The sequence below is a fragment of the Euleptes europaea genome, chromosome 10, assembly GCF_029931775.1.
Source record: "Euleptes europaea isolate rEulEur1 chromosome 10, rEulEur1.hap1, whole genome shotgun sequence".
In the NCBI taxonomy this organism is placed as follows: domain Eukaryota; kingdom Metazoa; phylum Chordata; class Lepidosauria; order Squamata; family Sphaerodactylidae; genus Euleptes; species Euleptes europaea.
The window spans coordinates 52,328,774-52,346,181 of NC_079321.1; the positions used below are offsets into that span (position 1 = coordinate 52,328,774).

The 17,408-nt window shown below is 44.9% G+C and overlaps 1 protein-coding gene across 1 annotated transcript in view; it reads right to left on the bottom strand.

Moving 5' to 3' along the window:
* SNX14 (sorting nexin 14) overlaps window positions 1-17,408 on the bottom strand; it is a 48,376-nt gene that overhangs the window by 11,469 nt on the left and 19,499 nt on the right. Inside the window, exons 15-21 of the mRNA XM_056856496.1 lie at window positions 17,211-17,269; window positions 12,009-12,035; window positions 9,258-9,390; window positions 6,067-6,268; window positions 5,612-5,695; window positions 5,395-5,495; window positions 108-219 (exon numbers count right to left, since the gene is read on the bottom strand). Coding sequence (XP_056712474.1) covers window positions 108-219; window positions 5,395-5,495; window positions 5,612-5,695; window positions 6,067-6,268; window positions 9,258-9,390; window positions 12,009-12,035; window positions 17,211-17,269 — 718 coding nt within the window. The remainder of the gene's footprint in view (window positions 1-107; window positions 220-5,394; window positions 5,496-5,611; window positions 5,696-6,066; window positions 6,269-9,257; window positions 9,391-12,008; window positions 12,036-17,210; window positions 17,270-17,408) is intronic.

Genomic DNA, 17,408 nt, shown 5'->3' on the forward strand with positions numbered 1-17,408 from the left:
TGCAAGAAACCACAAAGAAGTGTTTAAGTAGTCCATGCAAATCATACTCAGACAACAGTATCTGGACGAACCGGATCAACATTTTTCAGTTACAGTTTTTTACATACCAAGATTTACATCAGGCAATATTTTTTCAAGGAACTGTGTCTCTCCACCATTGGGTGACAAGAAATCAGCTAAAAGCTGGCTGTTGCTTAGCTCTGGATGCTGTGCAAGTTTCTTAGAAGAAAAAAAAAAGAATGAGGTGATGATGATGCTCAAATCAGCTTCTCTCCAACAACAATCATTTCAGCACTTAACTTTTAGGTTACGTTAAATAAATATTACCAATGTGCTTATGCACAAAGCCATCAGAAATCACAGTTGTGGGGGAAGTAGCAATGCTACAGTATACAATGCTAAAGTAGAAAACTGGTGAAGACCTACTCATGCTGCTTTAAATGATTATTCTGGATTGGATCTAGCAGTTTGCCCCTTAGCATCCCCTCCCCAAGCAGCACCTCTGGCTGCAACAAGATGGCAGAGGCGAGAACGGAACCTTGATTATTTACCATAAAGATTCCTTCTGCTCTGAGGGTGGAGGGCATCCTGAGCATTGGGTGATTCCCACTGGTTGCTCAGGGAGGCAGGATCTAAAACTTTGCTTCCTGTCTCCTGGGTGGGGAATCTCCTACCTCTCAGTTTAAAGACTTTCCGAGCTAAGGTAAGACAGGAAAAGATTGAAAGAGAAAAAACAAAGAACAGAAAACTAGAGCCACAAGTTGTTCAACACTGACAACAAACGTGGAAATGCAAGGGCAAACACTGGAACATCAGGAAAGGAAGGAGCAGATAGCTGCTTCTTTCACAACTTCCTAATATTTACGGGATTCTTCTCCTTTCTTCTTATTGCTTCCCCCTTAGGTCATGCTTCTCTTGGATGGGCAAGATGCCCTCCATTCTCAGAGCAGAAGGAACCTTCATGGTAAGTAATCAAGGCTCCGTTCTCGCTCTGAGGAGGAGGGGGCATCTTGAGTGTTGGGACCTCCAAGAGCTGTGACCTGCTGTTGGGTAGAAATTAATCCTCCTCCATGACAGTTGAAGAGAACATGTTGTTACAATAGTGTTTCATGAATGTTGAAATGGTTGACCAAGTGACCACTCTGCAAATTTCTTCCATTGCCTGGCGATCAAAGGCCGCTGTGGTGGCCGTGTTACATACCGAATGTGTGGTGATGCCGCTGGAAACCAGTATACTGCTGGCCTTGTATGCCATCTCAATACACTGCCTGGTGGTGTAGCTTACGCCACCCTGGACATACTTTTTCCTTTGTATAGGGCAGTGAGGGAAATGAACAAGGAGCCCGTTTTCCTGATGTCCTCTGTACTCCTGGTATAGACGCATAGCACACGTGACGATCTGGAGTATGCCACTCCTTCTCCTTGTCATGTCTGGGCTTAGGGCAAAAGGAAGGGAGATGAAGCTCCTGCTGGCGATGGAATACCGAGTTGACCTTCGGTACGAAGGTGTGATCTAGTCTAAGGACCACCTTATCTTTGTGGGAAATGCAGAGACCCTTCCTAGCCAAAAGGGCCCCCAGCTCTGACACTCTGCGAGCTGATGTCACTGCAGTCAGAAAAAGTGCCTTCATCCTAAGGTACCTGAGAGAGACCACCCTCAGGGGTTCAAAGAGAGCCCTAGGGAGCGCCAAGAGAACCACATGAAGCCTCTGGGTGGGAAACATGAGAATCACAGGAAGACATGCCTGATACATTCCTTTGAGGAAGGACTTTACGTGTGGGTGTTTGGACACTGAGTGGACGTCTAGGTAAGGAACAATGGTAAGGCCACCACATGTGTGTAGCGTAGAGGCCTTATTCCGTCTTGCAAAAAGGCTAGGAGCTGACCAATGTTGAACGTTAATGGTTCCACTTGCTTGCATCTGCACCACCTGATGAAGGCCTTCCAGGAGATGTTGTAGATTCTCCTGGTAAATGGTTTCCTGGAGTTCAAAATGGTCTCAACCACCTCCACATAATATCCTAAATCTAAGAGCTGTTGTCTCTCAATAGGTGGTCAGTTGTAGCAATTCTGGCTCTGGCTCCCAGAGTGGTTCTCAACGATGCATGCCCCACGCTTTTGGGATGATCAGAAGGGGAGGAAAGGCAAAACAGCAGTTCTGATGGCCAAGAAGATAAAGTGCATCCACTCGTTCCACCCCTGGTTGGCAGTACCTCCAAAAGAACTGGGGTAACTGATGATTCGTCGCCAAGGCAAACAGATCCACCGACGGAGTCCCAAATCTTATAGATATCAGCTGGAAGGTTTCTTTCTTCAGGGACCATTTGTTTCCGTCAATGGTTTGCCTGCTTAGCCAATCTGCTTGGGTATTTAATGACCCCTGTATGCGCTCTTCTTGGAGGGACAGTAGATGGCAATCTGTTTGGGTATTTAATGACCCCTGTATGCGCTCTGCTTGAAGGGACAGTAGATGGAATTCCACCCATGATAGAATGCTGTTGGCCACTCCGGTGAAACACAGAGGATCGGGACCATCCCTGCTTGTTTATGTGGAGTTTGGCTGATATGTTGTTTGCTCAAATCATAACATTCCAGTCCTTGATGAATGAATGGAATTCCTAGAGCACCATTTTGATAGTCCACAATTCCAGGATGTTGATGTTCAGGGCCCTCTCTTGACAAGACCAGCAGCCCTGAATCGGAAGATCTTGAATAGTTTCCATCGCCCCTTTGCGATGGATAACCTTGGAGGTATGATCAGCAGCCATCTCCCTTGAAGCAGCATAAGATGTTATTGAGGTCAATCTGTATGCCCCTCCTACTTGCTAGGGCTACCAGGATAATGAGCACCTTGGTGAAAACCCTGGGCGCTGATGTGAGGCCAAAAGGTAGGGCATGAAACTGATAATGCTAATGTTGGTAGGTGAAGGGGAGAAATCTGTGATGCACTACATGGATGGGGACATGGAGGTAGGCCTTGGTCAGATCTATAGACATCATGAAGGTCCCCGGGTTGAAGGGCCCCCATGATGGATCTCAAGGTCTCCATGCAGAAATGTTTCTGTATTATGAACCTGTTGATGTGCTTTAGGTCCAGAATAGCCTGTCAATCACTGTTCTTTTTGGGGAACAGGCTACACGTTGACTGGGGCCAGGCTTTGTTGGATAAGCCTTTCGGGCAGCCTTGGTAGGCCACTGAGACCAGGTCTCCCTATGGTGAACAGCCACTACTTCCAGACCTGGAAGATGGGTGGGGGGAGAGGGCAAAGGGGACTGCAGGCACTGCAACTCTTCACTTAAGTCTGTCTGAAGAAAGCCATGATATCACCTGAGGAGATCAGCTGCCTGCCCACTTCCTTGGCTGAAAGGGGGGGGGAGTACATTACCACTCTGTTGCTCTGATAAAGATCTGTAGGCCGAAGAAATCTCCTTGGGGGAGCTGGGCTTTCCTTTGATGTTGGTGGAGATTGATCTGTTCTACTCAGAGCTCCTTTTGCGCCATTTTTAATTCTTGTGTCAAGATGTTACTTTTTGGGCGCTCTACTCTTCCCCGCTCTCTCCCTCTGTCAGTCGCATCTGCGACCACTAGAGAGTCTTCGCCTCAACCTTGCATGCCAACAAGGAGCCCTGGGACTTGATCCTCCTCTGAGAGGAATCCATCAGCTGAAGTCTCGTTACAGGCTGCCATCTTCTCCCTGCTATGGTTGGAATGGAGGGGGTGGATAGGAAAAGAGGTTAACTGGCTAGGCCAGGGGTCGGCAAACTCATTAGTCAAAAGAGCCAAATATCAACAGTACGATTGAGATTTCTTTTGAGAGCCAAATTTCTTAAACTATATAGGTAGGTACACTGTTTATTAACTTAATAAACTTTAATTAAAGTTTTAAGTCTTAATTAAACTATAGGTACACTGAATAAAACTTGATATAATACTTAATAGTGATCTTATTGATAAAAATTAAATTGTAAGTCCCTGCCATTTCCCCCTCCCCGCCTGGAGTCCTCGTCTGGAGGCCTGGTCTACCGCCATAAAAGCCTATTGGTAGACCTGGCCTCCGGCTGAGTCCCATTGGGAGCCCAGGTCTATCCATTGGCTTTCTTGGCAGTAGACCTGGCCTCCGGAGGCCCATAGAAGCCAATTGGTAGACCTGGCCTCTGAAGGGGGACTTTTCCCCCTCCTCGGAGTCCAGGTCTACCGCCAAGAAAGCCAGTGGGTAGACATGGCCTCCCAATTGGACTCTGCCGGAGGCCAGTTCTGCCAAAGGAAGCCCACCCCGCCCAACAGCTGATAGGTGGGCGGGGGGGCAGGAACCGCCAAGCTGCCTGCCCAGCAATCGCGCGGCTGGAGGGGAGGCTTTAGCCTCCCAACCATTGAGGGCAAGGGAAAGGGGAACCTGGCCATTCTCCACGGCGGTGTGTGTGTGTGGGGGAGAGACAGCGCGCCCACTCGCCTGCTCTCTCTCGCTCGCTCTCTCAGGCGTGCCGGCTCCGCAGCCCGGCTGCCGGCGCAAGCGGGCGCGAGATCAGGGTCTCTGAACCAAGTTTGGAGAGCCACACTCAATGAGCCAAAGAGCCGTATGCGGCTCGGGAGCCACAGTTTGAAGATCCCTGGGCTAGGCAAAGAATGGAGGAGAAAGTCCAAGATGACAAAGGGAATAGAGTAGAAACAGAGGATAAGTATAGAGAAGCAGGAAGAAATGATCTAAGCTGCAAAAACCAGATCAGTGCTACAGAGAGCTATCTCTATGCTGCACTCCCTCTGCAAGGCAGGAAGGAAAGCGAGAGGTGGAAGATTTCTGCTCAGGAGACAGGAGGCAGTTTTATATCCTGCCTCCCTGAGCAACCAGTAGTAATCACCCAACACTCAAGATGCCCTCCTCCTAAGAGCAAGAAAAACAGAGCTGCACTTACCTGTAACTGTTGTTCATTGAAGTCTTCAGTGCAGACACACATATGTGGACTACGCGTGCTTGCTGGGTCAGCGAAAGCTACCTCAGGCTGCCAAAGATTGAAAATCTCCAGAAATCAACTTGCTGAATAACTCACAGAAAACTGGAAAGAACACTGGAGGACAACAGAGAAAAGCACTTCTACTTGCAATGGCAGCAGAAAAGGAATGGGGGGAGAAGGGGCACCCCCCTTGGTCACGTGAAAGTTTTGGGAGGAAGGAATTGTCACGACCTTTCCAAGGCGGAGGGGCACCCCCATTGTATCCAGGAGGCTAGAAAAACCTTCTACTGGAAGGCAGGCCTGCAAACGCACAGTCCCCATATGTGGGGCTGCACAGAAGATTGAAAATGAACAGTCTGTTTCACATACATTCTGTCAGCAGAAGTTACAACCAGATCCAACCTTCTATACACCAAAGATTCAATTACGGTTGTTTTTCTTACCTGCAAATATTCCTCAAACTCCACTCTCTTTGACTTTAAGAATTCATAGTTTTTTGGTCCGATGATCCTCTTTGAAGGAAGCTGGGCATCAGGAAATGTACCTGAAAGTTTCAACCTCCTGAAATTACTATAATTGAAATCTACTATAGAACTCTCTCAAATTTTCATACAAAAATTATAACTGATAAAGAGTAATACACACACACACAAGCCTTACCATGAAATTCTGTTAGCTTTGACTCGAGGACATAAAATTCAAGGTATCTTCTGTAGACTGACCAGCGTTCAGGATCATGCCCAACTGAAAATACATACAAATATAAGATTTCCCTCCCATCCAGTCTGAAAGGGGTAAAAAAGCAAACATAAAGTATAAAAGAGCGGAGAAAATGCCTTAAAGATTTTATTACAAATTGATGATATCAGCAGTGATCAGCTGCAGAGTTTTTTTTTTAAAAAATTAAATAATGTTAACATTATCCTGGATATCCCAATGGGTGCAACATTCCATACTAGATAATCACACCTTGTATGCTCTCCCTCCTGTTTTCAAATATGTAACATATCTTGAAAACACTATTCAAGATAAAATGAGAGATATAAGCAAACCATGCATCTCAACAGGATCAGATAAGCACAATAGCCACAAGCAATGATTTTTGGAAAGCTTACTGGCCATTCGATCATTCCTCTCCACATCAATGCAAAATACTGGTATTCTCTCTTTTCTCTCTTTCCTCTCCAAAGGGGTGTCATCAAAAAAGTCCACATAGGGAATACTAATTTTCCAAGCTGCAAGATTGCGAGGTGTGTTCGGAGTACTAGCTGCCTCCACAGGAGAATCATCTTCCATTACCATAATGCCTTCTTCAATCTGCAGTGAAAGATTCAAACACCCCAAGAATATTTTGATCAAATTTCCTTTTGGACTTCCTTTTCTTAAAAAGACTTAAAAAATTTATTTGTATACTACATGTTAGCAGAAAGCGGAAGTCAAATAAGAATGGTCAAAAACACATTTTCTAGAAGCTCTTAAAAGAACATAAACACTTATTGTAGAGATCATACATTTCCGTTTTTTTTGCACAAGAGACAGCCACTTATCTGGCAGAACTAGCTGCAAGTGAGAGGTTTAAACAAGTAGAGGTGTGCACCCTACAAGGCACCATCCCTTTGGACTTACTAACATTCTTCCAAAAGAACTCAGGCTGTCTTCAAGAAGCAAAACTCAAGCCTACCATCCATTTCCTGAAGGACGTTTTGCATGTCATTTCTTTAAAAAGACAAAACTCACAATTTATTTACTATATATTTACTATATATACTATAAAATATAAACTTAGCTTTCTGCCTCAACAAAACCCTATTAATATTCATCTTATTATATAGGTTGGCCTTTGCTTGCCATATGGCAAAAAATACAAGATCACTGTCAGAGTGCCCTTTGGAATTGAAATGTTGCACAATTGACCATGACCTTATTTTGAATCCTGGATCTTTGCTCACTTATTCTATATTTGAGCGGTCTAGATGTTTTCCCAATATATAAAAAATTGCATGGGCACCTAACAACATAGATGACTTTACTAGATTCACAATTTGTAAAGGATTTAAGCTTAAAACAGAAGCCTGTGTTAGAGGTAAATACTTTTACTTGGAGAGAGAGTGCACAAACAGCAGTGTCCACATTTAAAATGACCAGATGGTAAATTGGACAAAACTGGTTCCTTCAAATCAGTATGTACAAGTCTGTCATATAAAGAGCTCAACCTAGAGGCAGCTTCTTCAAAATCTTTGTGGTCTGTATGGTGAAGTTTGTATTATTTTGTCATGTGACCTTGGTTTGTTTGTATATGGGCAACAGTTATTGTAGAGGCTTGTTTGTTATAATTGAAAAGAAGATTTAATAGGTTAAATAGATTAGCCTGAGTTGCTTTATTTTTGGTTGAGCTAGAAGAAAGTCATAGGAGCCCCGTGGCGCAGAATGGTAAGTTGCAGTATTGCAGTCCACAGCTCTGCTCACGACCTGAGTTCGATCCTGACAGAAGTTGGTTTCAGGTAGCCGGCTCAAGGTTGACTCAGCCTTCCATCCTTCCGAGGTCGGTAAAATGAGGACCCAGCTTGCTGGGGGTAAAGGGAAGATGACTGGGGAAGGCACTGGCAAACCACCCCGTAAACAAAGTCTGCCTAAAAAATGTTGGGATGTGACATCACCCCATGGGTCAGGAATGACCTGGTGCTTGCACAGGGGACCTTTACCTTTACCGTTAGAAGAAAGTCAAACATGAACTTATCTGTAGGGAATACTAAGTTAGTTATCTGAATCATTTTACGCTGCCTTTCTGCTCGCTTTAGGGTCTCCAAGGAAGTGAATAGTCAAAACATTAAAACAAATTTTACAATGCATGCACACACATACTTTTACAGTACAATAAAAACCAATAAAGTTATACAACTAGAATATGGGCAGAACCACATCTTCACAGGCTGCTGTCAATGGACTCAAGAATTAATGTAAAAGTCAGGTATGCAACTGACAAATGCCTCATTTCCTTTTTATTTTAGAAGCTCTTCTTTCCTTATATCACCAGGAAAATTCTTGCTCTTTGAAGAAAAAAATGGCTTGATTGAATGGGACTGGTGAGATAGTTCTGATGATTGTGATTATCATGATGGTGTCAATACAAAGGGGGAGAATAGTCTCACAATCCTGCACTCATAAAACATGAACACCCATCTCACTTCTGGTTCACTGAACATCTTCATGTTGACCTTTGTGTTGGACCTATGTGCAAAAAAACACAGCACACATAGGCTCAAACACAGCAACCTATTCCCTCTACAATACCTATTACATGATTCCAGTCTCCGTGTTGGCCTTTTCATACAAAAGGATTAGCCAACCGAGACAGCCACACATGGACAACCAGTGGTCCCAGAGATGGGAATATGCACTCATGAAGACCCGATTCCAATTCCCTGCTGTGCACAGCTGTTAAGTTTTCCAGAACCAGCTTTGTAACCTCTAGATAAGGTAAAAGGTAACGGTCCCCTGTGCAAGCACCGGGTCATTCCCCCAGCAAGCTGGGTACTCATTTCACCGACCTCGGAAGGATGGAAGGCTGAGTCGACCTTGAGCCGGATACCTGAAACCAACTTCCGTCGGGATCGAACTCAGGTCGTGAGCAGAGCTTTTGACTGCAGTACTGCAGCTTAACACTCTGCGCCATGGGGCTCTTTTTAGATAAGGTAGCCATAGGTAATTCACACTTCCAATCTACAAAAAATTGGAGAGCCACACTGTACTATTTTGCATCAAGGATATGGATCCTAGGCACACAAAATGAACTGTAAAGAATTGAACACTTTAGAAGTCAGCATTCTAAGGAAATGACACTAATTTGAATGCCAAGAAAAGTATTATCTGACTCAACTCCAGGGACACATGCCAAGGAGCAAAGTGATGCTTATCTCCAAACTCATTTCCCCTCTTGTCTTGGGACATCTCCAGTAACAGCTTCTAGGCTTTCCTATACTGCTCCACCAGTACATTATGGTGCTCTGAAATATGCTGAGAGAAACGTCCAAGGTACACTCAGGCTGTGTTCAGGCATCATGAACAAGCTTGTTTGAGACACGAGCTAGCCAAGAACTCACAGGACTCATGAGATCCCTCCCTACCCCCTCCCTTCAGGCGCAGATGCTGCAAAATTCCTGGTTGAAGAGAAACTGCAGTTTGTTGTGATGTCTGAACTGGAACTTTAAGAAACCGCAGTTCGTTGCTTGCACAAGATAACAGGGCAGGTGAGGGGAAAAGGTCAATCATGCATGTAACAACTATCAAGGCAAAAGGCCCTTCTCACCAAGTCATCCTCGCCTTCAGCCAGACCATAACTGGGCAGCACGGACCCTTCCATTGTGGTGCTCTTGAATACCCCTTTGATTTTGCTGCCTATTTTGCTGATGCCAAAGGATTCTCCTTTTTTCTGAGTGCTCCTGTATATAATTTTAAAAAGTACAGGACAGAGTGAGCAGAGAAAAACAGAGTTCTTAACAGGAACAATTAAGCAAGTCCTTTGAACATACAATTCACATATAAAGGCTCTAAAAAGTCCAACACTTTACTTACTCTGGTGCAATGAATAGCTGAAGTGAGTTTTATGGAAAAAGATAAAGAAGAGCACTTGGGATACCAGGGGAAAAATTGCTGTCTGCAAAAATCAAGGCTGCTCTTGTTAGCAGAACCCTCTCCATCTGCACAGGCTCACCCAGTATTGAGTTTCTCAGTTATAGCATTTGATGGAACAGTAGGAAATGTATATTTATTTCAGAAATAGTACTATAGATCAGTGGTTCCCAAACTTTCCGGGCCACCACCCCCTTGGTTCCACAAACTCAACCCCAGTACCCCCTACCCTACCCTATAAAAAGCATTATTCAAAATAGGGGTTTGCATGACTCACTAAAGAAGATAAGAACAATAAAATTTCAAAACAGTAACAATTAATTGCACATCGAACCAAAATCAAATTAAAACTTTTTAGTTGCAATTTATTCAACAAAACTGATGAACTTGATCCAGTGGTACCAGCTCTTCAAAGTCTGGAAAAAAATTCCGATAGTTTCCACCAAATTTGCCAGCATGGCGCCATAGCTTGATCTATTATATCGTTGTGTCTGTTCATCACAATTCTTCGGAATACCCCCTCCACGTGGTCTGCCTGCCTATACATATTATCTAACAACTCCTCGTCTCTGTAGAGCTTTTTGCTTGGCTAGATTGAATGCTAACCCTTCTATGGTAATGCAGGGCAGAATTCTGAATATACCATACTCAGACAGGATCTGCCCTTGCTCTTCTGGCTCTATTGACTCATTAGCCCATGCCCTTTTGGAATGCCGCTTTTACGAGGAACTTCGATCACACTATATTTCCCCCCTTTTAATATACAAATCCAATGCCTCTGTGACTAAGTGATAGGGACCCCAAGGCTACATTATCAGTGGCAAGATTTGTTTCAGTCCTTATATCCCTCCAACACTAGATATATGCTGCTCAAGATCAATTGATCAAGGAGCTTCTAAGGGATAAAAGGAAAGGATCTAAGGGGCCCACCTCTAGAGTTGCCCTGCTGCCCCCTTGCCTCTTAGTAGCCCCCCAGGGGGTGGTACTGCCCACTTTGGGAACCATTGCTATAGATCTAAGAAATGTTTCCTTCCATACAGTCTAAGACAGTGGTAAAGCTCTATACGATGGAGGGCAGAAACTACTAATTATTTTCTTACTACTGCATCCTTCACAACTAAACGCAAAAAAGAGAAACTGTCACGATGAGCCATCACCATGATTGTCTGTTCATGCTGCATCACAGTGACTCAGAAGGCAAAATTTGGTTGACATGCCATGCTCAGCACTTTGTTTCAACCTCGGCCAAGCATTCATACAGTGATTTGTGATACGAGAAAGACTCTGACTTGCTTGAAAAGCAGTTGGGAGGGGAAGGCAAAAAACCACAAAACAGAGCTTGTAAAATTACAAAAGAAAATGTACGCAAACGAAATCTCCTGACTTGAGACAATGGTTTGCCCTAGAAATAATGGTCTGGATCCTGTGGAGTCAATTCCACTAACGGCAGCACTTTTCTCTGGTGCAAGTTGCTCTTCAAGAGGTGGAACAGCCTCTGCTGTCAGAAAAAAATTATTGTGTCGAAAAGTGCTGCCATTAATGGGACGGATACATAGGGCCCAATGTATAGGGCCTTGACTCAAAGTTTACCATCTTGTTCAGAGCAACTTATAAACAGAGCATCCAAAAGCCAGCACATTTAAGTGAAACGAACAGACATTAGCCACGAAGCCTGCATTCTTTTCTACAGCCGTGCATTCACATAGACAGCACATTAATGCATGCATGCTGGTATACTGCCCTTACACCAGATAACTTTATTTCTTACTCTAGAAACACACTGAGTGGGGTGGTGACAGGAAACAGGATATACATCCCGTTGAAAATGGTCTTAGAAAGGGATAGTAGAGGTAAGGTATGATAACCTATGTCCAAAATAAATGGAAACATTAGTAATAGTTAGATTATAAATATTCTGCTGGAGGAAAACAGAACAGAACTGTGTGTCTAACACTACTATCAAACAAAAGAGAATTTTCAAATATATGTTGCTAACTTTAACCATTCTGACTACTAGTGCATTTGTATCCTTACCTAAAAGCTTGATAGGGAGTAAATGTTTATACTTTTAATATGTTCACATTAATTACAATAAAGTGTACATATAACAGAAATAAAAATTGTTCTCCACCCCCACCCCCGAGGTGGCAAATATGCAGGAATGCTCAGTGACATATTTCTAGAGTTAAGAAAACTGATGTTTGAATAACAGCATGCACTAGAAACAAGCTGAATGCCATTTTTTAAAATCTTTTAACATTAGAAATGATAGGAATGTGCGGCTTCGGAGGAGATTTCAACACGAATTCAGCTTTGAGGTACTTAGAACCTGCAGGCCCTAATGCTGGTGTTATAAAGGCAGTATGAGAGGGTCACAAATAGGCGCAGTGCAAACAGGCAACATTGATGGTGTGTCAGCTTGACTTACCGAAAGTCATCCAAACTGAGGCTACTTCTGCAACAACAGGCAAATAATATTACCCCCACAAGCCAACAAGAGAAAGAAATCCAGAGAAACAGTCCTATTTTACTCAAACAATGCTGCCTTAGAATGGTTGCAGCCCCCCAGCGCGCACAGTCAGTCAGGAGACCCCGCTTGTCTTTAAAGTGTCCAGAATACAGAACTGGGACACTACAAAGACAAGCAGATGTTCCACACACACGGGGGTGAGGAATAAACAATTAAAAACTAGCGAAGTCTCATTTCATTTCAGTGATGGTCGTTCAAAACTAAGCCAAAATGTCCTGCATTTATCTGAACGGGGAACATAAAAGGGCCCAGTGGCCTGCTGAGCCCAGACTAACACAGCCTGGTTTCTGAGAACAACTGCAGGCAAATTGCCATCTTCTCCCCAGGAAAGGCTCCTGTGTCTTTAACACATATCCAGCAAGCACTACTTAAATAAGCGGATGCTTGTTCAGTAATTTCATCTGGGAAAAGTTTCACCAGTTAACTTTGGGTCAGGCAGCTGTCAAAGGGCCAATGGTGCTGGGCAGGAAGAAAAAAAGCTTGCAACGCTACTGCATGCCCTGCCCTGGATAGCCCAGGCTAGCCTGATCTCATCAGATCTTGGAAGCTAAGCAGAGTCAGTCCTGGATGGGAGACCACCAAGGAAGTCCAGGGTCACTACGCAGAGGCAGGCAATGGCAAACCACATCTGCACGTCTCTTGTCTTGAAAAGCCTACAGGGTCGCTGTAAGTCAGCTGTGACTTGATGGCACTTTACACCCACACAATGCTACTGTACAGTCACAGCCAGGGTTGAAGAGAACAGTTTCAGCATGGCAAGAAATACAGTAATATCTCAAGTATTTTAATATCAATGGGAACAAGAAATGAAATGCATCAGGCAGCAGGCAAACACTTTCTTGGCATATAAGGAAGAAAACACTTAAGTTATGGATGTCAGCCCTTTAGTTTGGCTACACTGTGGTATTCCCAGTACAGCCATATTCTGCATCATACTACAGCAGTGGTTCTTAGAATTGTGGTCTGTGGAAAGGCTGGAGAAAGTGGCACACAGGCTTGGCCTGGAGCCAACCAGCAGCACCTCCTACCATCCCACTGCCTGTTGAGACCAATGACAGGCATACATCTACTGCTTCCTCCCAGCCAACCACTGGCTGGAGCAAGCCAAGCCTGCTCAGATCAGGACAGCAGCAGCTCAGGTCTCGCGGGTGGGGAAAGCAGCACCAGAACAAGTAAAGCAGACGAAATTCCAGGGAGTGGCAACAAGAAAGGAACACATTAGAGGCGAGGAGACAGAGCGCATTGGGGAGGAGAGATCTAGAAGAGAGTAAGGTAGAAAGGCAAGGAAAGAGCAAGAAACCAAGACAGAATCTGCTAATTCCCTCTGGAATGTTTTTTGGAATTTGATAAAAGCTAATTTCTTCTAGACGGGCAAGTGACTGTTACAGATCCATTCTGTTCTATACTACTCTATTACTATTACTAGAAGCCCATCAGTGGAACAGGGGCCCTGGGGATCAGCTACGATGTGCCTGAAACCAAAAATATTTAACCCGTGAGCTTTAAGTTGTATCTCACCCATCGCCACTGCTTTTCTCAATTTTCCCCTTCCCGCTAAAGTGCCTTTTTAACCCCTGAAAAGCTCATGCTGGAGATGGCGGGACCCACATGGACAGAATGCCATGCAGGCTGGGGACCGCATGGAGGCGGGAGGGTCAGGTGAAATCTTTCCTTTCTCCCTCTTCCATTAGAGGGTCGAACGATCTCCAACATCAACTATTCAGAGATCAAAAGGGCTGTTGAAAGAAAGAACATGTAGGGTGGATCCACATCGGCCAGTTGGTAGAATGCAACCCAACGCAGGCAGCTAGGGGAGCAAACAGACTGTCCAGTCCAGTGAGCTCTTTCTACTCACAGGTTCAAACAGCTGAACTGACCTTTGAAGCCTGCTAAAATTTGTGGCCATCATCCACCCGACCTCTCTTCTGACTGATGTCATAAAGGAAGCCTGTGGAAGCATTAAGGAGCTTTCCTACCGTATATACTCGCCTATAAGCCGAGTTTTTCAGCCCAAAAAAAGGGCTGAAAAAGCCGGCCTCGGCTTATACGCGGGTCAATACGGTAGAGGAGGGAGGGAGGGAGGAGGGAGGAGGGAACTTACCACCGCCACCGCCGCTGGGCGTGCCCGACTCCCCCCGGCCAGGAGCGTCCTGGAAGGGCCTCCTGTGGCCGAGGGAAGGCCGCGCCTCCGCTGCCGCCGGGCGCACTCGGCTCCCCCCGGCCAGGAGCGCCCTGGAGGGGCCTCCTGTGGCCGAGGGAAGGCCGCGCCTTCGCCGCCGCCGGGCGCACCCGGCTCCCCCCGGCCAGGAGCGCCCTGGAGGGGCCTCCTGTGGCCGAGGGAAGGCTGCGCCTCCGCCGCCGCACTAGGCTCTCTTGGCCAGGAGCACCCGCCGCCGCCTTCGCCGGGCCTGGAGCGGCCTGCGGGGCCTCCTGGGCCGCGGGGGGGGGGGGGAGGGCACCGCCGCCTGCCTGCGCACCTGGAAAAGGTAAGCCTGCGAGGGGGGAGGAGTTATAAGCCGACCCTCGGCTTATACGCGGGTGCCTAATTTTTTCCCATTTTTGGGGAGAAATTAGGCACCTCGGCTTATACGCGGGTCGGCTTATACACGGGTATATACGGTATTCGCACATGCTTTTGGACAAATGGCAGAGATTGTTAAAAAACCCTGCTCATCTCTAGCACCACTAAAAGATGCACTGGTCACCGGTTAGCGTATTTCAGAACTCCCACCTTTACTGTACAAAATAACCTATTTATTCCCCCGCATTACCTCAGTAGAAATTCTTACAGCGCTTACAATTCTTACCCATGTGTAATGGGTATGTAGAGTTAGTCCAATCTAAACCCATTGACGGGATTAGAGTTTCATAACTCTGCATACAACTGTACTGTTAATTACTTACCATATATACAGACCAAACCAAAATCCCTGGGTCTGACTCAAGACTTGCTCTGAGGATAGCACCACCTGCTCTTTTCCCACACGTAAAGTCAGACTATGAATTATATGCCTGTGCAAAATTGGTCTTGGGTCATTTGACCCACTCCAGTCTTTTGAAAAGTTTAGATGTTTTAACATCCTTTAAATAAAATGCACTTCCTGCAAAATTAAATGTTTGCACTAGGCTTAAAAACTACGTGAAACAAATAGCTAAAGAAAAGTAACTTCTTCAATAGCTGTGCTATATTTTGTATGAGTGATACTCACAAGTGAACCATTTAAAAATGCACTAAATGACAGAGTCACAGAAAAGCTAATATGTCATTATGTAAGGCAAGTCTGTCAAAAGCATTTATCCTGGGGAAACAGGAAATAATTTTTCTGCCCACAGCAGTTTTGCAAGTTCCAGAAAGGGAGCTGTCAAGTTCAAGAGAATGAACAGCAAAGCCTACGTGCCACTAAGGGCAACAGGACTACATCGCTGCCAATTTCACATCCCATGCAAGTGAAGCTTCCTTCTCTGGTCAGCAGGGAAAGGGGAAAAAACCACTGTAAGCTAATTCAAAGCAGAAGCAGATGGAAGCTTTATCTATCCTGTGCTCTGACTCCCAGCTCATTTACAAAAATTAGTCTGGAAGCAGCAGTGTTTTTCCTCACACATAAACAGACAAAATGTTTGGGAAACTTTAGCCAAAACAATGCTGTGACAGAAACCCTAACACCTTACCAGGGCAAGAGTGCCACCTAGTGAGTTTGGGATCTTGGACACCTGAGGCTTACATTAGAATTCATCTTCATTCCACATTGAACCACCCTGCCAGACTTAATCCCTTTTGGACAGAAGACAATCCAGTTTCGCCCAGACCACCTATTTGTCATAGAAGTTCAGAACCATTATCAGATCCTTGATGGGGATGGGACTATTTTTTTTTTATTTTTTACATGAGATGAGGCTTTGTGTGGGACTGGATAAATCAGCTCATCACTCTTAGAGAGGAGGCTAGCTTAGGTCACATTCCACTGACCATAAGTATCTGGACATTTGGGATCTTCTCGTCTTCAGCAGAAACTGGGGTCCACAGGAGGTCTGGTAGGTGTTCAGAAGTCCTCCAACATCTTGTTACTACAAGGAACTCTGTACATGTTCCGAAGAACCACGGGGGGAGCTAAAGTAACTGGAAGCTCTGCCCTTTGTACATGCTCAGTGACAGCTGCACTAGCGTACCCCAAGGCACTTGCTACTGAGAGGCTGGGTTTTATATCGGGGGGTGGCATGAAGAAGAAACACGCTTTTACATGCAGGTAAACATGTAACACACATGTGACAACACACAGACCCAATGTGGGAATGTGACAATTAGCAGTTCCTGATTCAACTGCATCAGTTATATCCAAGTTGTCTTTACTCTCAATATTGACTCTAATCCATAAAGTTGCTTTTAATTTTTGAATGAAAATTCTCTTTTTTCTGCCTTCAGGTTTCCTTGGCTTATGATGAGATGAAAGCGAATTCATACTGAAGTCATATACTGAATGTCATGGCCAAACTTGGATTCTGAGAAGAATATCTGAGGCTTGGTTTCTCACACACACACCTTCTGTCTGTGAAAATCCTCCAATGGACCCATGCAATTGGTTTGCAGTTTGAGAAATGAGCAATAGGCTCAAAGTCTCTTTCTCCTCTGCCCCCCCCATCTCATGCCCCCCATCTCACGTATTTCCTTTGTAGTGCAAACCCCCCAGTTTGCCAGGAGGTCCTAATGAGCAAGTTACAGTTAGCACTTCTGCAAGATGAGATTGGAAACCACTACTAGAAGTGGGTTTCCAGCTTTGGGTTGGGACAGAAAGTGTGAACCATCCCACGCCATAGCAAGCCCTAGCTAACACTAAAGGGAAGCTGAAAGAATAGCCACAAGCAAGAGAGAAAGATGAAGGAGTGCACTGGCTCATTTTCGATCCTCCAACCCATGGTCTGGCGTATCATCTGAAGAAAGCCCATGGATTGCAAAAGACAAGACATTGTGAACGTATAAGTGACCTCTCAACACATTTCACATACTCTGCCTAATTCTCAAAAGGTAACCAATAAAACTAAAACTCAGCAGATGAAAATGTTTTGGCAGCTGCATTCATGTGCAGTCAGATATAATACACTCACCTGTTGAATCTGGCATTGCGTGTTGGAGACTCAACTCCTTTTAAGAGATGCCTAAAATACTAAGCCAGGACAGAAGAAAACAATTAATGGGGGTTACCGCACCTGTATTCCCAGCGATGTATTAAGAGTTTGAAAATGTTATAAAAAATACAGTTCGCACTTTCTATGTATGCCCAATGTATTAAGAGTTTGAAAACG